This window comes from Acinonyx jubatus, chromosome D3 (genome assembly GCF_027475565.1).
Source record: "Acinonyx jubatus isolate Ajub_Pintada_27869175 chromosome D3, VMU_Ajub_asm_v1.0, whole genome shotgun sequence".
Classification (NCBI taxonomy): domain Eukaryota; kingdom Metazoa; phylum Chordata; class Mammalia; order Carnivora; family Felidae; genus Acinonyx; species Acinonyx jubatus.
The window spans coordinates 64482258-64505203 of NC_069392.1; the positions used below are offsets into that span (position 1 = coordinate 64482258).

Sequence of the window (22946 nt, forward strand, 5' to 3'; positions counted from 1 at the left end):
GTGTTACCTACATAAATTAACACCTTTTTATGCCTAATTTACACCCTGTGTATCTTGGTTACATTTCAAATGTCTTAGGTATATGCCGCTAAGTGGCTTCAACCGTTTTCTCTACCCAAAACATGAAAAAAAGAAAAAAAAAATCCACATAACAAAAAAGATGACCAAAAAGGGACAGGAAATAACCAAAGAAAAAAACTCTTTACATGATCATTTTAGTTTCTGAACTGGGTCCAGAAAGTTCAATATCAAAATAAATCCCATTAATTCTTCCTAGAAATAAACAGCAGTCTGCATTACTGCCAGCAGTCTTAGAATCTGTGCAAAATCCTGAAGCTTGTAGATTAAGGATAGTTCTCTAGCAAAAGAAAAGATCCAGAACCTTTTCTATTTTCCTCAATGAGCCCCTGGAGCAGCACAGGTTAATACAAAGATCTGACATGGAAGTCTGAGCCTTGAGCTCTGCTCTCAGTTCTGCCCCCACTGGCTGTGGAACTGGAGTAAGCCATTCCTGTTCTCTGAGTCTTGGGAATAGATCAATATTTGTGAAGGTACCTTAAATACTGAGATATCTAGCATTGGCGTAATGTTAACAAGCTCCCAACAAGTTCATGTAGCTTTGTCTGTATGCCTTTCGGGGAAAAGATTCATAAGGCAGCTACCTGCATACGAGCAGTTCTACACCTCTCGTTTGAATGCTCACAACACCATGTTTTCACTTAATTGTAGAGCTCACGTTAATTCCCACCCGGTAATTCGAAAGCCAACTTACTTCCAAAAAATAACTGAGGTACTGGATAAAATCAAGTTACTCTCATATTTTATAGTATCGTATTATCAAATTCAAATTCAAGAGAACAATTTTTCCAAAATTAAGGACCAAAATTTATTCAATGTCTTCATTGTGGAAAAAAAGGAAATGAGTGTCCAGTTTTGCTTCGAAATTAGTATTAATAACTCTGATCGACCAGACTAGCAATTCCACTAACAGAAAATGTCTTAAGTTCCCTTCATAAGGAAGCATTTTCTATGGGGAGAATGCAAACTGGCGCAGCCACTCTGGAAAACAGTATGGAGGTTCCTCAAAAAAATTAAAAATAGAACTACCCTACGACCCAGCAAATGCACTACTCTGTATTTATCCAAGGGATACAGGTGTGCTGTTTCGAAGGGGCACATTCACCCCAATGTTTATAGCAGCACTATCAACAATAGCTAAAGTATGGAAAGAGCCCAAATGTCCATCGATGGATGAATGGATAAAGAAGAGGTAGTATATAAATACAATGGAGTATTCCTCGGCAATCAAAAAGAATGAAGTCTTGCCATTTGCAACTACATGGGTGGACCTGGAGGGTATTATGCTAAGTGAAATTAAAGACAAAAATCATATGACTTCACTCATATGAGGACGTTAAGACACAGGACAGATGAACATAAGGAAAGGGAAGCAAAAATAATTTAAAAAAAAAACAGGGAGGGGGACAAAGCATAAGAAACTCCTAAATATGGAGAACAAACAGAGGGTTACTGGAGGGGGTGTGGGAGGGGGGATGGGCTAAATGGGTAAGGGGCATTAAGGAATCTACTCCTGAAATCACTGTTGCAATGCTAACTAACTTGGATGTAAATTAAAAAAAATAAATTAAATAAAAATTAAAAAAACAATAAGGAAGCATTTTCTAAATTTAAATACGGCCCTACATAAAAAATCAAATCCATGAATGCATCCCTTATACCAAAATCCCCTCGGAACTTTAAGTTTATAAATTTCAAAGGAATCTGAATATCTGAAAAACAATTTACCTTTCATTGTCCTCTAAAACCAAGATCCATGGCTTAAAGAGCTGGATGATTACTGAATGTAGGGATCTCAGCACTAAAACAAAGCAAAATTTTTAGAGACAAGAAACAAGCTCATCCTTTGTCAATTATCATTGGTAACACTAAAAAAAATCTACTTCTTCTCATCTATATACTCACAAACCTATGTTGATATGCAAACAACATGTTTCTTAATAACTAAGTATGTCTGTCTGTGTTTTCATTTGCTGCGATGGAATTTCTTGAAGAATTTTTATTACAACACAGGGTCATGGATAATTTTTTACTGCGTATTTTTTAACGATAAAAGCTTAAATATTCAGAACCCTTTCCTGAGCAAGATAAAGAACAGGAAGAAAGAGTTAGAGACTGAAACCCATCTCCTTGCACCCTGCTCTATGAAGGAGGGGCAGAGACAAGCTGAAGCAGGCACCCCTGTGCGGGGGAACAGAGGTATGACACATAGATGGGTTCACACCTACACTGCATATTTCCTGTTTCTTCTTCTTGACACTCAGATATTTTAATTTTATTGCTAAGATTTAAATCTCTCCATGTGTCTATTCAGGTCTCCTCTAATGGAAGGTCACAACACCCCACTCCTTGTTGCACTAAAGGCATGTTACCTGCTTTGCTGCTGGCAGATGGGTCTTGAGCCAAGCAGGCCATTTCTGAGTCAAGCAGCCTTTTAACAAGATAGCCCAAGAGTGTCTTCATATCAGCCATGTAAGGACTCCATTTTGAGAATAAACCAAAGCTTTTAAAGTCCAATGTGGATAAGCGAAGCTTGTAAAAAAAATTTGAGAGCCACTGTATCGTCTCCATTACCTGGAAGAGAATGACTGGTCAAAGAATCCTCACCCAATGTCTACTTTCAGCAGCTACTACAGAGGACTGTGACAGAGGGCTCAGACTTTGTAACACAGTTGCAAAGGTGTTTGCATATGAAAAGTAAATCAGCAGATTTCAAACTCTTTTTCTAAAGCAGAGGAACCATTCTGTCCAGTGCATTCTCACATGGACCCATAGCACATAAAATTGACGAAATGAGGAGCCCAGCCCCATGGGACACTGCACGAAAATCTGACCAAAGGTGCCAGGGGTGTAAGCTTAAGAATCGGATGGGTTAAGGTGGTGAGGGGAGGTTTAACGGGGTGGCCTGGGCTGCTCCTAAATGGATGGGCAAGAATCAGACTCTGAGGTGTGAGAGAAAGGCAAAGGGGGCATGGGAGGAAGCAAGAGACAAAGGAAAACACAGGGCTCTTAAAGATAATCCATAAGAGTGCAGCTTGTTAGATATAAATTTTGAATGTGTCCCAACTGTTTAAAAAATAGGGAAGGAAACAGAAAAGAAATGCAGAGACATAAACTTCAGACACCAAAAGCTACACACCTGCTTATCGGACAAGAGAACATCTGGAGAGCTTTGAAGCACTGAGCTCTCGGCAGAAGCTGCCCCCTGCTGGCAGTTTGGGGCACAGCAGCCCAGGGCTCTCAGTGTGGCTTTCCAACACTCCGGGCTCAGCAGCTGCTCCGCGGAGCCTTGTGGGGCAGGAAGGACAGCAAGTTAGCATCTTTCACAAACTAACTTTTTCAACTTGAATCAAAGAACACGTGTACTTTACAAAGGAACGAAATTTTGGGGCGCCTGGGGTGGCTCAGTTGGTTAAGCATCTCACGGCTGGTGAGTTCGAGCCCCACGTCAGGCTCTATGCTGACAGCTCAGAGCCTGGAGCCTGCTTCAGGTTCTGTGTGTCCCTCTCTCTCTGTCCTCCCCTGCTCACACTCTGTCTCTCTCAAAAATAAAATAAAAACATTAATGGGGCGCCTGGGTGGCTCAGTCAGTTGAGCGTCCGACTTCAGCTAGGTCATGATCTCATGGTTTGTGAGTTCGAGCCCCGCGTCAGGCTCTGCACTGACAGCCCGGAGCCTGGAGCCTGCTTCAGATTCTGTGTCTCCTCCTCTCTCTGCCCCTCCCATGCTCGTGCTCTATCTCTGTCTCTCAATAATAAATAAACATTAAGAAAAAAATTTTTTTAAATAAATAAAATAAAATAAAAACATTAAAAAAATTAAAATTAAAAACAAACCCAAACGAATGAAAATTAAATAAAAATCCAAAACAATTTCATACAGATCTATGGTGAAGAGGCCGCAGTAATGAGAACCTATTAAAAGAAATGTCCACCCAGACACTTGACTTTCCCTCTTGACTTTCCTGGTTCCTAGTGACTCTGCTAGGAGTGAGCACAGCCGGAGTCACCGGGGCTGGAATCCAGTGTTGGGAGTGGGGAATCCTGCCTACCAGCCCCTACCTGGGGAATGGTAAAAGTGCCACTCTCCTGGATGAAGCTGTGAGAGAAACAGCAGTAACAGGACAAGGGAGACTGGGTTGCAGAATGGAACCTCAGAGTCTAGGCTCTCTCCTCGTACTTACTCCTGAAACTCCACTCCCTCAACAGGCAAAACCTAAAGCAACACAGACACAGCATGCAAAACAGACACTACAGACAGCACTGTGCTCCTGGTAAGTCTCACACCCAGAGGCCAGGACTCAGACCTCCTCAGGCCCTTCCCCCCCAGAGATGGCATGAGGATCACGAGGGACAACCGAGGCTGGTATATCTGAGGGGAGAGATGATGAGGCAGCTGCAATATGGTGAGCGAGAGATGTCTAGGGAACAGTGAAGGGTCTGTGGTGAATGGCTACTGTGGTCCGGCTCCTGGGGCAGAGCCCCAGAATCACGTTACAGGTGTGGGAGTCAGGCACACCTAGAAGAGGGTAGTGAAGCCAGGGAAAACAACGGGCATGCCCACGAAGAAGGAAAATCATAGAAAAGCAAAGGATAGAGCCCCGAGAACAGCAACACCCTCCCCAGGGAGGAAAGGGAAACCAGGAGGCTAGAAGTCATAGAATCTGACAGGGGTGGTACTGTCATTCCCAGGCTTTTAACTGAATTACTCTTCCTGGGAAGTATAAATTTCCTGTTAAATGCAAGCCAATGGTTGCCTGCACACACCGTTTACAATTCCTTAAAAGGTTTCGGGGAAAAAACCCACAATGTATACTTGATCAAATTTTGAAAATTTAGAACAAAAATTAGTTATGCAAATATGGATCAAAATCATACAAACACCTCTCCTGCAACCATTCTCCACCCACCCTGCAACTGGCCTCCACAGGAAACAATGAAAGCTTGAAAATGAGACCACACGTTTCAGTATTTCTTCAGATAGTCCAATATATAAAATCATTAACCTATTCATTAAATGGTTTCTATGAAGTAATACAAAGATTTGGCATGAAGCAAATCTTAGTTTTCCATTACACCTATAAACTATCTGAAGTTTGCACAAAAAAAAGTAAATACTATCTCATTTAATAAACTTCAGTAAAATTCCTGCCTAATGAAATTCCCAAAATAAAAACGCTAACAACCTTTACTCCTCTTGTAATCTCCAATACTCCAGTGAAAAATGCAGGGCGGTGGGGAGATGGGAGAGTGGGGCTGTGGAAAACTGAACACATCTCAGTCCCTTGGCGAATATAAACACAGCCTGCCATTATATATAGGTAAAATTTACTCGCAAACAAGCATGAGTCAAAGAATTAAGGGGGAGGGGAACCAAAATGTATCCACTATTTGGACCTACAGAGAAACCGACCGGCACCTTAAACATATTGCAAAGAAGCAACTTCCTTCTCTCACCAAATCTGCAGTCAACAGAGGAAGCAGGCGCGTGTCTACCCCGGCCCAGTTCAGGACGGTTGCAAAGTCAAGGGAAAGAGGTGGGTGCACAACTGTGGACCCCATCACCACATACTAAGTGCTGCCTTATTGAATCAGGACCCATCCAAACGTTTAGGACAATCACTAAGACAATCACTGCCCTCTTCTACAAAGAGCTTTCGGTTTGTCAAGCACTTTAGGTAAAAATTAGCAATTCTAAACTCCTGCGTACTTGTCTTATTTTTACATTTTTAGATGACATCCATAGAATGGTAAATGTCACATCAAATATTCGCTGCAATCTAATCAGTCACAATTAAAAGCCACTTACTTTGCATCAGCAGCCTGAGAATGTCACTGTACTGGTCAGGGAACTGGTAGAGAAGAAGGTAAGTCCAGTGCTTACAGAAAAGATTAAAAGGCATCAAAATATCCTCATCTGGTTCAAGGCCCCAGGCAGTAAGTGCCAAGTGAATGGACTCCAGAAGCCTGGTACGATCAGACAGAGGAGGTTTAGTGGCGTTTAACCATTGCTTAAGATCGAACTAAAAAGAAAAAAGAAACAAGAAGCAGTTTTACTGACACGGGGAAATTAGCTGAAGTAGAGAAAATGATGTGCAAACTTAAAGTCAAAGACCACTGAGCATTTGGCTTTTTACAAAAACTGAAACTAGAATTTATAATCAAGTACTGAGCGGAGGTCAATAATTAACAGGCACCCGGAAGCCTCCATCTCTGCGCTCTGGGCCACAGGGACAAAGCTTTCTCGGTTCCGTGTGCTTTTTTGTATAGTAAACTTTTGGTTAAGTTTTCCCTCCTAGGCAAGAATCCACACTCTGCCAAAAAAAAGAGCAGCCACTTAGGCGACTGTCTCCATCTAAAAGAGCCATGTTTCTGTGTCTATGGCAGTTACCTATCTCAGTTAATAAAAATTCAGGGTGTTGTTATCTATCACCTTCCAGAATTCCCAACTATAAAGCCTGTTCTCCCCCATTACAGACTGAAAGCAGTCTCTAGGCCCTAAAGAAAAATGCCTAGGTTTTATGATTTATGGATGTCAGAGAAATACAATTGAAGGCAAAATCACTAAGGCTCTGTAGTTCTCAAGTGGCAAAGTAAATTCATTGCCTAGGTCTCAGTTAATATTCTACTCAGAATGAGGACAAAGGCAATTTGTTTATATCTGGCTTATTCCAAATATGAGAGAGTTTGATATATTACAACTCATTTATCAAACACATTTTCGGCATAAATTCAGGATATAGTCAAAAGAAGGATGCACTAAATTACTATTATGAATATTTCAAAGCTGTACTGTTTCTAAAGAGGGCTCGGGAGCAAAGTCCTTTCTCTACTATGAGGAATAAGACTGCCCTACATGACACAGCCACTGCCCCCACACGGAAAGACTGCTTGAAGCCGATACAAAATGCGGAAAGGGTCTACCTAGAAACAGAACTCCAGGGGGCCTTTCATTTCTACAGAGCGGAAACGACACTAGAGCCTACGTTTCAGTGATGGCATCAGCACGGAATCACATCTCACCTTGGTCAGCAGCATGAAAATCATATCACTGTTGTCCTCACTTAGAAACTTCACCACTTTCCCATAGAGCTGAATGAACTCCGCAGGTGCAGCATTGGGAGTGAAGAAAGGGGACAGGAGAGAGCACAGCCTTCTATTCTTCAGAACAGTCTCAAGTACTTTTCTGCATTCTGACTTAGTGCCACTGATAAACACCTTGAGAGAATCAGAAAGGGAAAATGTCACCAAATTCTCCCCTCCCCAACTTTTATTTATACAACCAAGTTTTAAGGGCTAATGTGTGAGGCAAACAGAACGTTTTCTAAATGAAAATGTGGAACAATAAAAAAAAAAATCTAAAATCATCACAGATAAACCTAACACTTCTAATGGAAGTGATATTAAAAATTCTGGATAATCCATTAATTTGATTTGGACAAGTCATAGAGAATTTTTAAAAGATTAAAATATTGGGATAATCTGAATCCAGAAATTTGCAAGGTGCCTACCATGATTACTGAGTATCAGCATTTTTTTTTTTTAATGTTTATTTTTGACAGAGAGATACAAAGCACGAGCAGGGGAGGGCAGAGAAAGATGAAGACACAGAATCTGAAGCAGGCTCCAGGCTCTGAGCTGTCCACACAAAGCCTGACATGGGGCTTGAACTGATGAACCATGAGATCATGACCTGAGCCAAAGTCAGATGATCAACCTACTAAGCCACCCAGGCGCCCCCACTAAGTATCAACATTTTGTCAAGAAAACAAAACCTCTAGGTTATAGATATTATTGAGATGTGCTTTCAATACTTTTAAAAAGCTAACTTTAACAACTGATATATAATCAAGATCACTAATGTTTCAAGTACTGGATGTAAGTGAGTATTTAAATAATCTCAGGGCCAGGAAAGCTCCGATAAGCTGGACCACAGGCAGAAAGAAATACTAAGAGGACTGAGAGATTTGAATATACAAAAATTGTACCTTCTATAAGGCAAGAAGTATGATAAAATAAAAGGAAATGACAAAGTAGAAAAATCAATTTAGAACATATTCCAGATACCAGGTTAATAGTCTGAGGAGCTCTTTCAAAGCAATCAAAAAATAAGAAATTCTGCAACAGAAAATGTGCAAAGGTCAATAACTAGCAAATCACAAAAAATAATTAAATGGCCAATAAACACATGAAAAAGTCATGCAAGTTAACAAATACTTGAAGAAATCCAACTTAAAATAATAACAAAGTACACTTCCCCTTTTAGATTAGCAAGACTTTAAAAGAATCATCATTCTTAACACTGGTTATGGTATGGAGAGCAATAAATTCAAACCCTGCTATGGTAGTGGGAACAGGGCACTGTGACAATATACATCAAATGTTAGTCCCTTTGACATAGCAACCATACTTCTAGGAAATTATCCTGGAAAAAATAGTCCAAGTTCACAGAGATGTGGAAGAACATTTATCTCAGGCTTATTGTAGCAAAACAAACAAACTACCTAAATATCCATCCAGGGCCCTGGGCTCCATACATTGCAATGTATCTGTACCATGGAACAGTATGTATTAAAGACCATGATATCAGTCTATATTTATAAACACAGAATAATGTCTAGAAGTTATGTTTGAATGAAAAACATGAGGTAACAAAATAGCACTTGCCCATTTCTGAGGAAGTTTATCTATTTAGCTGTATATAGGAATGATACATCATTTCTACATACACACACATAACACACTAATAAACATACATACACAAGATAAACTATAATAAAATGTTTAGCTCTATAACCAGTGTCTATCTCCAGTAGGTTAGAATTGAGAAATGTTTCTTCTTTACACTTTTTATATTGGCTGCATTGCTTATCATAAGCATACATCAATTTTAAAATCAAGGGAAAAAAACTACTTAAAAATCTATTTTATTTTCTGCTCTATATTGTCCCCTTATAAGTATCTAATAACTAAGGACTCATTCCATTGAATTTGGGTAAGAATATATGGTTAGTGTTTACATATTTTCCATCAAGTGGCTTTCCTTTATGACATATTTCACAAATGTGCATGGATACATTGCTCTTGCCTTGTTAAATACCCGTATTTTTAATAGTAAGTCAAATCAAGAAATGGGGACTGAGAATAGCAACTGGGAGACAGCAGTGGAGAGGTGGAGCGAACACGGACTGAGACAGACAACGTGGGATACAGGCTCAGCTCCGGCACTGACCAGCTATATTCTTTAGGCAAGTTATTTCATTTTTTAGAGACCTGTTTTCTCATCTTTAAACTGTTTTTAATGTTTATTTTTGAGAGAGAGAGACAGCATGAGCGGGAGAGGGGCAGAGAGAGAGAGGGAGACACAGAATCTGAAGCAGGCTCCAGGCTCTGAGCTGTCAACACAGAGCCCAACGCGGGGCTCGAACCCATGAACTGTGAGATCGTGATCTGGGCCGAAGTCGGACACGTAACCGACTGAGTCACCCAGGCGCCCCTGTGTTTTCATCTTTAAAATGAAAAGGATATCAATCATTCAGAGTCACTGTGAGGATGAAGTGGAGAGCATTTTATAAATAAGAGCTTGTTATTGTTAATAACACAAAAAGCATATGAAAAAGTTTGATGTCTCCCAGACTTTCAAATATGAGTAACTTAGTATCTCTTGTATGGGAAGCAAAATTCTATACCAACAATTTTAATCGCATCTTGAGAAGTCAACAATTCAAAGGGGCTTCTGACTTATGTAAGACTCTGAACGTGTAACAGAAGTCTGAAGTCAACCCTCACTATAACTAATGAGGATGCTACAGAGATTCAATATATGTGAGTGAGGCTAAAAACACAGAATTACCTTACCTGTCCCAAGATCTCAATGCATGAAGTAAAGAATTGCCTTGTGGGAGGATGGCGCTGAGTCTCATCACTGACATAATCCACAACAGTAAAGAAGAGGCTAATGCCAACCTTCTGAACCCCAGGGGTAGGCTGCAACTTGTAGGCATTCACTAGGGCCCTGTGGGAAAATACAGGTGAGGCTACTGGTCTACAATAAGAGAATACAGACTCACAAGTACTTCCGTGGTATTCTACACTTCTCACACAGGCAATATTCTTAAGAGTCCTTCAGAGCCCCCAAATAAATGTCACTTTAAAAATATTTCATGGGGAAAAAAAAATTCATGGGGTAGATAAGTATCTTCTACCTTGACCCAACAACTTATTTTTAATACATGGAAATGATTTTATGTCCTCCGGGGGGGGGGGAGGGATGGAATCATATATATTATTAATATTCTTACCCTTATTAGGAGCCCCTGGGTGGCTCAGTCAGTTAAGCGGCTGACTTCGGCTCAGGTCATGATCTCCTAGTCCTTGAGTTCGAGCCCTGCGTCAGGCTCTGTGCTGACAGCTCAGAGAGTCTGGAGCCTGCTTCAGATTCTGTGTCTCCCTCTCTCTCTGCCCCTCCCCAGCTCATGCTGTCTCTCTCTCTTTCTCTCTCTCTAAGAATAAACATTACAAAAAATTTTTTTAAATATTCTTAAATGTTTCATATTTTATATGTAATTCATAATTCTTTAACTTTGTGTATTCCTTATATAATATACATTTTTAATTAATTTAATTACTTATTTCTCTAAATTTTTTAATATTTCTTTTTACATGTTTTTATTTCTTGTTGAGAGAGAGCGAGATACAGAGCATGAGCCCGGGAGGGGCAGAGAGACGGTGAGACACAGAATCTGAAAGCAGGCTCCAGGCTCTGAGCTTTCAGCAAAGAGCCTGACGCAGGGTTCAAACCTGTGAACCGCGAGATCATGATCTGAGTAAAAGTTGGATGCTTAATTGAGTACTCAGGTGCCCCTCTCTAAATTTTAAAACCCATGTCACAGAAAGAGATTTCTATATAGAATAAGATCCCAGAATAAAGATATCTCTTCTAAGTCTTAGGCTGTTTTGAGTTCCTTTGCTAGTAAAAGACACATCAACTTCTTATTCACCTCATCTCCTTCTTCCCTGGACCCCCAGTCCAATCCACAAAAGAACTCAATGCCCCCACCCCACACACCACTACCCCGATCTGCTGGGGGATTAGTTGCTGGTACTAGAATGTGGAACCACCTTAAAGTAAAAGGCAGGGTCAACCACTCTCCCAAGTCATGCCCTGGTGGCTTTAGGAAGAAAGAAGACATTGAGGGTAAGCCAGGAGCTCCAAGGGAAAAGCCATGATGGCCAAATGCAAGCTGGCAACTATACTTGAGAACCTAATTCCCCTGAGCAATTCCCCTTCAAACTCTGCTCTATAATCTGAGCTGACAATGCTGACTTCCTGGGTAAATGCAACTTTGATATAAAACTTAAGTACTCAATCTCTCCATGATTGAACTTCAATGTGTGCTGTATCATCTCATAATTCAGGGGTCAGCAAACTTACTCTATAAAGGACCAACCAGTAAATATTTTATGTTTTATGGGCCATAAATTGTCACAACTATTCAATTCTGCCATTGTGGTATAAAGCCATGCACATTAAGTAAATAAATGGACATGGCTATGTTCCAATAAAACTTTATTTATAAAAATAGGTGGCAGGCCAGACTTGGTCCAAAGGCCATTGTTTGCTGATCCTGTACTAATTTAATTAGTGGGTGTCTGGGGGTATAGTAGCATGTATGATTACTATCAAAAATAACAACATTGCATTTTAAATTATAATGCCCTCAAAACTTACGTAATCAAGTTTTCCGCATGAACAGCAGCTTCCACAACATTAAGTGAGGGTGGCTTAGCAGCTTCTGCTTGCAACTGCTTCACTTCTTTTCGCAAAACATGAAGCTGTTGGCTTACTGCTTCATTTTTATGCATACCTTCAAACTAAGAAAGATTATAAAGTGGTCAAGACCTTTTTTGTCCTTGTTATGTTCCTAAAGCAAATATTATAAATATACTGAGCATCTGATGAAGAACTATTACTATAATTAATATTATAACTCAAAATTCTCAGTTGAATAGGAGAGGGGTGGGGAAAAAAATGTCAAAAAACTATTCAAGAATCTCAGGTTTTTCATGAAGGATCAAACTGGAGCAAGTTTATCACTGGTTCAGTCTTTTGTAGGATATGCTCTCTGTCACTTATGTTTTGATTCCCCGATTCTCATCAAAAACAGACTCGGGGCACCTGGCTGGCTCAGTCGGTTGAGCGTCTGACTACGGCTCAGGTCATGATCTCACGGTTTTTGAGTTTCGAGCCCTGTGTCAGGCTCTGTGCTGACAGCGTGGAGCCTGGAGCCTGCTTCGGATTCTGTGTCTCCCTCTCTCTCTGCCCCTCCCCTGCTCATATTCTGTCTGTCTCTCTCTCTCAAAAATAAATAAAGATTTAAAAAAAAAATTAAAAAAAAAAAAACAACCAGACTCAATGTCTTCTACCACTGAGGTTTTCCTGGAAGCACACCAAGCATCTCCTCCACTGAGCCCCTCCCCTGAGCCCTGACCACTCTCCATTCTCCCCACCCAAAAAGCACATACACGTCAACCTGAACCACTAGGGTGCACATCTCATGTGTGCCAAGCATACAAAGAGCACGACACAGATGCTGTTAATAAAACACTTGCCCTTTTGAAAGGAAGAAAACATATCCAATTATAAAACAACAAAATATGAAAAAATACAAGAAGTGCGCCCATCAGTTGCATGCCTATGAAAGAGCAAGTGACTGATTCAGTGGTTCCCGAAAGCTTGTCACTGATGAAATATTTACTCGTTCTCAGTAAAGATGTGACAATGGAGAAAGTATTGAGTTTAAAAAAATAAATAAATAAATCTATTTCAATTTAAACAATTAGCCTTTCTTTAAGATTATGTCTTTCTTATTTGAGGGGATTATTAATATCCCTTTTCTCTAACTAGTTGATGGTGACCTATGTGATAGCTGCTTTGTTTGTACATTTCGATGTCCCCTTTTGGATATGAATGATGCAAAACATAGCCTAGGCCCAGGCTGCAACACAAAGACACAACCCATGTGGCAGTTGTGGGGGACAAGAGGACAGAGGGACAGCAAAGAGACGCCCAGCCAGGCAGGGAGGTCAGGGCTGGAGAGCACAGAGCAGTCAGGCTAGGGAGCGGGGTTCCTGTCCTGGGGAGTCCTTTGGAGCAGGCTAGGGAATGTGGACTTATCTTGCAGGCATAGCAGAGAATGCTGAAGAGATGAGAACATTCAGAAGGCGGGAATGTTAAATCCTGCACTCTCCTCCAACGGTCTCCTCCAATCACTGAGTCAGCAAAGGGTCTACATTTTCCTTTATATACACATGCCCAAACCCAGTCTTTAGCCACCTCTGCAGTAATTACAGATATCCTTTGTTAGTAAATAATGTAAATACTTAATTCACAAACGTATTTAACTGAGGTCCTGATGTCCCTGCCAGTTATCATCGTAAATTCCAGATGAAAGGCTACTGGAGGGCAATGGTGCTATTTGTTTCGTTCTACCCAGCACCCCAGTATAGCACAACTCTGACGGTACACGGAGCGCCTGCTTTCGCGACCATGATAACTTTCTCCCATCAAACTCACCAATGTCATATTAAACAGCTTTACAAAGCTCCTTACTTAAAGACGAAAATAAGCTGTTAGTCTGAATCAAAAGCCATGAAGGTGAAGATCCAAGAACATATGATGTTAACAATTATTTTAATTTCTACTATTGGAGAAATGAAAGATAAGATGATTAAATGACTTCCATTAGACCACATAATGCATCAACACAAATATTAAATTTCCAACCTCTCAAATCAAAGACCAATGCTGAACAGCCTAAAACGTGGTCAGGAGTCTGCACAGTTTCGATGCCTAACGTGTCACCGAGTGCAATGAGGTGGGGTCTCTGAGGGCCACGGCCCTTGGCTGGCCTGGAGAGAAAGCAGGCAAACAGGGAGGAAAAGAAAGAACGTGAGGGGAGGGAGGAAGACAGTGAGGATGGAGGGAAGCACAAGAGAGAAAGGACAGAGGTGCCCTCGCCCGGGAAATGCCGTCAAGACCAAGGGACTGGGGCTGCAGAACTGCCACCCCATGCCGGACAAACCACAGATGCCCAGGAATAAGGCAAAGCACCGAGGTGGGAAAGTTCAGACATCCTCACACACAAAAGCACCTCAAAGTTCTCATTATTTCCCAGTCTACTTATTTTTGCTCATTGTTCCCAGCTCTACAGAGAATTTTCTCTGCTCGCTAGGGTGGAAGAGGGGCTGAGTGCCTGGCAGCTCACAATCGCCAGAAGTTGGAGACGACGGCACAAAGCAGCGAGGGCGGGGGGCGGGGGGCGGGCGCCGGAGTCACTGTAAGCAGACAAAGCCATGTGCAAGCTGGACGAAGCGAGTCGGATCTTACAGTACTGTGAGGCCCTCAGTGGGTCTTTTCCATCTTTCATTTCTAGGATGGAGCAAAATTTTCACATGATAATAAATCAATCCTGGGTCTGGCACACATGCCCCACAATACCGAAGTCCAACAAAAGGAACCCTATTATAAATCACCCCATTTCCTCAGGGAATATCACTGAATTATTAGAGCCTTCTATTGGGAGAGACGACCACAGAAGAAGCACGTCTCACTTCCCATAAAACATATTTGGCTTTTGTATACCCCAAACAAGCTATACATAGTTCAAACATTTGCAGATGGCTGGAAATTTCCAGGGCTTTTCCCTCACGAAAAATTCTATTAAGCAATGAAATATGTTCATGATACAATTTGAAATCTTTACAAATGAGCCATTTAAAATTATATTTAAAATATACTCTTGCATTTTAATCTCAAAATTTACATTTAAAATATAAAGTCATTCCCCATGAAGTTGATTTTAAAAAATTGATCCGATCCATGAATTCTCTAATCACTGAAAAAGAAGATGATCCTGTCACACCAACTCAGAGAGAGAAAATGGTACACGTGTTAATTTAGAGAGATGATGGCCATGACCAGCTTACTCAGAATTGTACAGCTAACCTAGTCTTCAGAAGCTGGAGCAGAAACAGCTAAAAGCAAATGGCTTCATTTCCCAATACTTCCTGGGAAAGCCTGGGTCTTGAGTTCAAATAGACGTGGGCTTGAATTTCAGCTGAGCCACTTACTAGCTGTGTGGTTTTGGCAAGTCTCTGAGACTCTCTGAACCTATTTTCTCATCCCCACTTTGTGAAGATTAACAGTCACCGGCATGTTACCTGGGATATGAGAGTGCCCAAGCATGTGATAAGAAGCGCTCTGAACAGAGCTGGGAAATAATCTCGTGTACGGAAGGAAGACAATCCTTATCACTTCCAAGACTGACCGCCTAGGAGACATTTGTAGTAGAGCGAAAAGTGCAGCAGTGTGTGAGGCCGGAGATTCTGTATGGAAAGCATTAAGTTGGCCTACGGTAAACACACAGAATGACGGCTAATTTCCAGTAGGAAAAGGTTCCACCTTCCAGCCAAATAATATCTACAAAATCCCTAAAGCTAGTTAAAATCAGGGGGTTTACTGGTGAAGAATATAAATCTACAGTTCGTTCCTTCAAACACACTGGTTCTATGGCACTGACTGTGTGAGGCATTAACAACAGAAACACGAATAAGACAAGGTCCTGACCCTCATGCAACTCAAAATCTAGTAACAGTGTGACAAGGTAATGATAATACAAAACAAGTTGTAACATAACCTCATGATTGACGCGCTGGTGGTTTTCACTGACTCATTCAGGGGCGAGAAAGGGCACCTATTATGTGCCAGGAGCCATGCTAGATGGTACAGAAATACAGATGACTATGGGCAGGAACTCTATTCCTCAGCAGTTCACAGACCGGTAGGAAAAATAGCAGGTGAATACAACAGCATTTATGCAAAAGCTGCTATGAAAGGAGGGACTATCTCAGTCTGACTAGAGGGGCTGAGAAAGACCTCAAGAGATGCTGCCTGAACCGAGCATGGAAGGATGAGAGGAAGGAGCTCACGAATGGGTGTGGGAGAACAAGTAACAGCACATGCCTGAGAGAGAAGGCAGGAACATGCATGTCATGTTTGGAGAATGGAAAAAGCCTATGTGGCTAGAAAAAAATGTTCAGGGATTAGGAAAGGGTAAATGATGCCACTAGAAACTCATCAAGAATAGATTATGGGGGGATCCGAAGGGTCCTATTCCTTTTAGATACCGGACAATCAATGTTAGGTTTTCGCCTGGAAATGTGATTAGATTTGTGTTTAAAAAGATGAACGTGGCAGGGGCGCCTGGGTGGCTCAGTCGGTTAAGCTTCTGACTTCACCTCAGGTCATGATCTCACTGCTCGTGAGTTCGAGCCCCAGGTTGAGCTCGGTGCTCACAGCTCAGAGCCTGGAGCCTGCTTCCAGTTCTGTGTCTCCCTCTCTCTGCCCCTCCGCTACTCACGCTCTCTTTCTCTCAAAAATAAATAAAGTTAAAAAAAAAATAAAAAAGAAAAAAGATGAATGTGGCAGAATGGAAAACGGACTGGACAGGGAGAGAGTCTATAGACAGGAAGCCTTATGTAGTGGTTCAGGGGAAAAGTAATGTGGGCCTACCAGGGGACAATGGCAATGGGAACAAAGAGAAAGAAACAAATGTTAAGTCATTTCAGAAGCGGAACCAGTATGACTTGGAAAGTAACTAGATGGGGAGTATGAGGGTGGGGAGATGACACTGATGCCCAGGTCCCCACTTCCTGTTACAGGAAAAACAGGTTTGGAGGGTAAAAATTGGAGTAGGCTGGGACCTGTGGAGTTTGAAGTATTTATGGGACATTCACAGAAAATCACATAGGCAGGTGGAAATCTAGATCTGGAACTCAGAGAATTCTGGACTAGAAAAGCAGAGTAGGAGTCAGCAACATATGGGTTAATCCTGTCAGTGGTCATAGACTACCAAGGATCTACTGAAGTTATGAACTATCCAGAACAAAAAAATTCCACATACTTTCAGGGACTTCACTGACTCACTAAAGACCATTCACACACCCACTCTAGATTAAGAACTCCAACACAAACAGTAGGCAAAAGCAGCCAATGTCACAAATGACTAAGGGGATCAGGGGTAGACACAAGCACAACCAGCAATCTAAGGGTTGCATTGATGAAGAGGAATTCTGGAGGGAAACTACAAAGTGGCTAGTGATTTGGAGGGACTAGAAGAGACCTCATGACGTTCAACATCTCCAGATAATAAAATGACGTTAAACAGGATCAAACAGGATATAGCCATGAAGTGGTCCCTAGACACACACATACAGAGAGGATATAATTCTATGTATAAAAGCAACACAACCTACCCTCTGCATGACATATGCTTTCCCAGAGACAATTTTTTGATGAGTAATAAACAATCAAAACTCACCTTCCCTCCCCGACATCCATAACCAAAGTCATCCATTTGTGTAATGAGACAGCTTTAAACTCAAGTACAATCTCTGGCCAAAACTCAGAGCAAACCTAACTGACTTGCGTAGATTAGATAATGTCCTAACTTCATGGCGGCTAGAGTTTCAACTTTCCTCTACCTTGCTCTTAGCTATTGATGAGTAGCCAAAAAAAGTTTTTATCTTCAATTCCTAGAAGTGTCAACCAGCAAGTACCGCCTGGACAACCTTAGCAACTACTATGTAACATTCCAAAGAAATCCTATTTAAATCAGACTACAAGGCACCTAGGTGGCTCAGCTGGTTGAGCGTCTGACTCTTGACTTCAGCTCAGGTCAAGATCCGAGTTGTGGGATTAAACCCCTAGTCTGGGGGCGCCTGGGTGGCGCAGTCGGTTAAGCGTCCGACTTCAGCCAGGTCACGCTCTCGCGGTCCGTGAGTTCGAGCCCCGCGTCAGGCTCTGGGCTGATGGCTCAGAGCCTGGAGCCTGTTTCCAATTCTGTGTCTCCCTCTCTCTCTGCCCCTCCCCCGTTCATGCTCTGTCTCTCTCTGTCCCAAAAATAAATAAACGTTGAAAAAAATAAAAAATAAAAAATAAATAAACCCCTAGTCTGGCTCTGTGCTGAGCATGAAGCCTGCCTAAGATTCTCTCTCTTCTCCCCCTCTGCCCCTCTTGCCCACTTGCGCACACAATCTCTCTCTCTCTCTCTCTCTCTCTCTCTCTCTAAAATAAGAAAAATATGGGGTGCCTGGGTGGCTCAGTCAGTTAAGCATCCGACTCTTGATCTCAGTGCAGGTCATGATCTTGCAGTTAGTGGGTTTGAGCCCCACATCTGGCTCTGCACTGATCGCATGGAGCCTGCCTGGGATTCTGTTTCTCCTTCTCTCTGCCCCTTACCTGCTCTCTATCTCAAAATAAATACATAAACTTTTTAAAAAAATAAATTAAATAAGAAAAATAAAATAATAAAAAATAAATCAGACTACAAAAGCTGCCATCTTCACATTTTCAATTCCTCTGTCACATCTGCATCATCAGGCAAAATTAACGGCTGAAGTAAATACTGTTGTCAATATTGATAGGAGCCATCAGTGGGAGTTTCCCAGTTTCTAGATCTTCCCAAACAGAACTGAAAGTCAGGGTGCTGGGCAAACTAGTAAGGCCAGCAGAAAATTAGAATGTGCTTTTTAAGAAAATTTAGATATTTCTAAAGAGATTATGGCCATAAAACACAGCTATTTTTTCAAATTCTTTAGGTCTCTATAAAATTTCCTTTTCTTCTCTGTCCTTTTTTTTTTTTCTTCAAGCAATCTTTGCATTTACCAATTTTTCTTTTGAGAAAATAAAGCATAAATATTTTTTGTGTTGTCTGTAAAAATAAAATCTAAGCCACATTCATTTGAGTCCTTATCCTAAATCATCTGCTTTCCAATCTCTGTCTTATCAGAATTACTTAGAAGGTATTTCAGGAAAAGTATACCTATTTCAGAATTAACAAAGCAAAAGCTTATAAAAGAAATTTCAATTCAAGAGTTAAGACAAATCAAGATTATGATGACTTTTTTGAAAAGGAAAAAGCCAGGTCACTGACAGGCTGGGAGCTGAAGCTCCCAAGTCAGCCCGGTGGTACTGCCCACCACAAGACCCTGAGAGTTAACAGGCGGTCAGGCAAAGAGAACTGGTTTTTGGCTGGGCAGTAAGTATTCATGACTCTTCACAGAGCAAGCTATTAGCCAGAACTGAAAAAACATTTTTGTACTTATCTTACCAAGTCACTTAATAAAATGCATCTTAGGAGAATTCCCTTCTCTGTACAGTATTAACAGCCTGGCAAAGATGTGTAATTCCAAAATACGGAAAAATACCGTATTTCTGAAGGCACAGATTGGTAGTAAGACACCCTTTTTAATTAGAACTTGATACATTTCTTTTTTTTTTTTTTTTTCCCCACCAAATCAAATTCGGTCCTAAATCAGCAGACTTATCTCCAAGCTCCATTATTTTAGCAAGTGATCCTTCTTAAATGCTCCCACCTAGTGTTACTAAAACATTAGTGACTGGGGGAAAAGTACACTGAAAGAAAACTAACTTTATAAAACACCTGGCCAAAGATGTTCTCTCAGTGTTTGGGAGTCTCACATCCCATGTCAAATTTCTTAACTTTAGATGCATACAAATATGTTATTTTATCAAAAACAAATTACGAAGGTAATGAAAAAGATGAGTGTATAAGTTATTTCAGAGAAGACATTCTAGAGAAAACAGGCTCCCAAGGAGACTGATGAAGAATACATCAAAACTGCTCAAATGAGGAAGCACAAAAAGAAATTTATGAAAGACAACCAAGAGTCAGTAAAATAAGTTTTCCCTGATTTCTAAAAGCTAACAAAAAAAGAGGAGCTATGTTTGTGCAAATGCAGTAGCCAACCTCTGAGCATTTCCTCCCCAGCTCTGGGGACCCGAAGTCCCTCGAAGAAGGACTAGGGTGCAGCGAGTAAGGAGCTTGTGTTCTGCAGCCAGCCTGCCCGGGTCTCCCTGGTTTTGTCACCCAGTGGCTGTGTCACTCTGGGTACGAAACTTAACCTTTCTATGCCTTTACTTCCCCGTCTGGGAACAAGATAACCAGAATTCCCACCTCACAGAGATGCCGTGAGGATAAGTTCTGTAGAGTGTTTACACAGAATCAGGCATAAAGCAAGTGCTACGATGTGCTGGCTAAAGTTAAGCGCCATTCTGAAGTCCTTTCAATGTCACAGACCCAACTTAATTAAGCCTGTTTTTCCAGTGCAAGAAGGTGACACTAAGAGGCAGCTGAATTCCTAATCTCGGAGTTGCACGTCTCTCCTTTGCCTGTTGGCATGCTCCGTCCAACTGACCTGCTTTCCACACATCCCCCCCACATTTGTCTTCAGTGGCTCCCCACCGACCACAGCACACAGTTGGAGCTCCCAAGTGATCATCCTTTCCAATGTGAATTCCCACCACCACACCCAAAAACAATCTGAAGTAGGCTGACCTAGCCACTGACCCCTAAATGGTTGTCCAGAGGACTCTATTCCCACATTCCTTCTAACAGAATCCAAACCATCATCATCAAAGTCTTTTGAAGATCAATTTAAAACCCTCTAAGGATCTTCTCAGTGATTATGCTTTTCTTTGAATTTCTGTCCTTGTCGGACACACGAGCACTTACGGAAATACATGATCAGCTCTGTGTGGGTCCTCACCCCCCAAATGTATTAAGTGTTTCAGGATGTGAATCATGTGCTACAAACTTCTTTCAGTCTCTCTCAACAATATGCCACTATTACGGACTCAATTAAAAATTCTCTAAATTAAGAAGAAGCTTAAGCAATCTTACCTGAACTGTTACAACTGCTGCTCCTTGGCATTTCTTACCACTACTGCCTCTACACTCCAAATGTAGTGTGGTCTGTTCTTCTCTATTAACATACTGCTTGGGCATTGTGTCCAACAGCTCACTATCCAGGGCAACCTGCTGAGATTCTCGAAGAGCTGCAGTTCTGAAAAACATCATCAGGAAGTAGAAGAAAGGCTTACGGAAAGGTTTCACGGTAGGTGATAAAGGCTTCCAGTTCCCCCCAGCCTGCATCAGAGAGCATCAAGACCAAGTATCCTATAGTAACAAAAGACCAAAGGTGTGTGCCCAGCCTTACCCAAATCCTCTCTTTTTCTTAACAAAAAATTTTAGGGGCGCCTGGGTGGCTCAATCGGTTGGGCGTCCCACTTCGGCCCAGGTTACGATCTCACGGTTCATGGGTTAGAGCCCTGAGTCGGGCTCTGTGCTGACAGCTCAGAGCCTGAAGCCTGCTTCGGATTCTGTGATTCCCTCTCTCTCTGCCCCTTCCCTACTCACCCTCTGTCTGCCTGTCTCTCTCTCAAAAATAAACATTGAAAAAAAAATTTTTTTTAAAGAAATTTTAAAAAGGAAGGAAACGTGGGACAACTTTTTGTTGTCCAGGATTCATCCAGGAATGAAGCTTCATTTAGAATCTGTATTACACTAACGATGTTTTTTACATGGACCCTTAAATATACAAGAGCAAATGAGAATCCATCCTAATTAAAGCATTCTAAAGGGTACCTTGCTTGTAAGCACCAGTGATTTCTTTGGCATTAGCAACTCAAACTGAACTGTCAAAGATGGACAAAGCTGTTTACAAGGGTGTTGATATGGTTACATTACTGTGTAGGCATGTGTGTGCGCACACTGGCGGGGGTGCACATTTGTATGCACGTGCACACAATCAATGCCTGGACCAAGAGCAGCCAAGGAAAAAAAAAGCCAGTAAGAGATCGATTCCCAGTGTCTTCGCAAAGATTAGACTCCTCTACTTCATAAAACAGATTCACTCCACACCCGCTCCTTCTCGCCAGACCGCAAGCTGGAACCAAAACCTTAAAGAGTTGATTGCTCCGGGGGCGCCTGGATGGCTCAGTGTTGTGAGTGTCAGACTTCAACTCAGGCCATGATCTCGCAGTTCATGAGTCTGAGCCCCGCATGGGGCGGTCAGCGCTGAGCCTGTTTGGGATCCTCTGTCCCCCTCTCCCTCAGCCCCTCCCACGCTCTCTCTCCCTCTCAAAAATAAACACTTAAAAAAAACAAAGAGTTAATCGTTCTGTATCTACTTTAACTCAGAGCACTAAATGATTTTCCCGCATTTTAATCAAGTGCCTGAGGCAATTTATTAAAGAATATGGAGAGTTAGGGAGCAAAGCAGTGACAAAAGAAAATAAATCTCATTGCCTACCCTTTTAATACCATCTTTTCAGTGTCAGAAAGTCTCCTCAGGAGAAGCTTAAGAAACACTTGGCTGGCACTGCTGGCCCACAGAAATGCCACCACAGGAAATGTAAAATTCCTAGTCCGTGAAAGCACCACACATTTTCAACATGAAACCGAAGGACTTGTCACAACTTGGCTAACTGAGGTACCTGACTGGGCCAGCCTGGTCAAATCATCCTCATGGAGAGAACGCTGATGAGGAAACCCTTCAAGGTACTAAAGCATCCAAGCTGTCCCAGCTGCAAGCACAGGGACATGACCCTGGAGGTCACACGGTCTCACCTGGCCTGCTGCTGCAACAGATTCAGGTCTGTGCGCACCAGCTGGGTGGTGTCCTTCTGACTCAGGAGCACAGCCGAGGAAATGACTGGCACAGGAGGCCTCACTGGGTGCAGATCAAGGGGAGGCTGAGGAGCCTCGTGCTTCCGCAAGTTGCTTAAAACCCTTTCTTTAGCTGAAAGAAAATTAAGTCGCGTTTACTGAGTAGAGGCTACTACTAGGTAGTAACATACTAATTGAGTGCAAAGCTTTGGCTGGTTACCTTCGAGAAGAATGTTGAAGATGTACAGAGTAGTTACATAAACCATCAGTGGCCTAAATGAATAAAATCATTATCTTTCGTTACCTGCTAGTTTTGAGGGAGCCCCCACCAGGGTAC

At 41.8% G+C, this 22946-nt stretch overlaps 1 protein-coding gene across 1 annotated transcript in view; it reads right to left on the bottom strand.

The window, feature by feature from the left end:
• EPG5 (ectopic P-granules 5 autophagy tethering factor) overlaps positions 1-22946 on the bottom strand; it is a 107709-nt gene that overhangs the window by 27267 nt on the left and 57496 nt on the right. The window contains exons 26-34 of the mRNA XM_015070006.3: positions 22571-22742; positions 20843-21005; positions 11809-11951; positions 9936-10092; positions 7101-7295; positions 5887-6100; positions 3218-3366; positions 2451-2652; positions 1807-1879 (exon numbers count right to left, since the gene is read on the bottom strand). Coding sequence (XP_014925492.1) covers positions 1807-1879; positions 2451-2652; positions 3218-3366; positions 5887-6100; positions 7101-7295; positions 9936-10092; positions 11809-11951; positions 20843-21005; positions 22571-22742 — 1468 coding nt within the window. The remainder of the gene's footprint in view (positions 1-1806; positions 1880-2450; positions 2653-3217; positions 3367-5886; positions 6101-7100; positions 7296-9935; positions 10093-11808; positions 11952-20842; positions 21006-22570; positions 22743-22946) is intronic.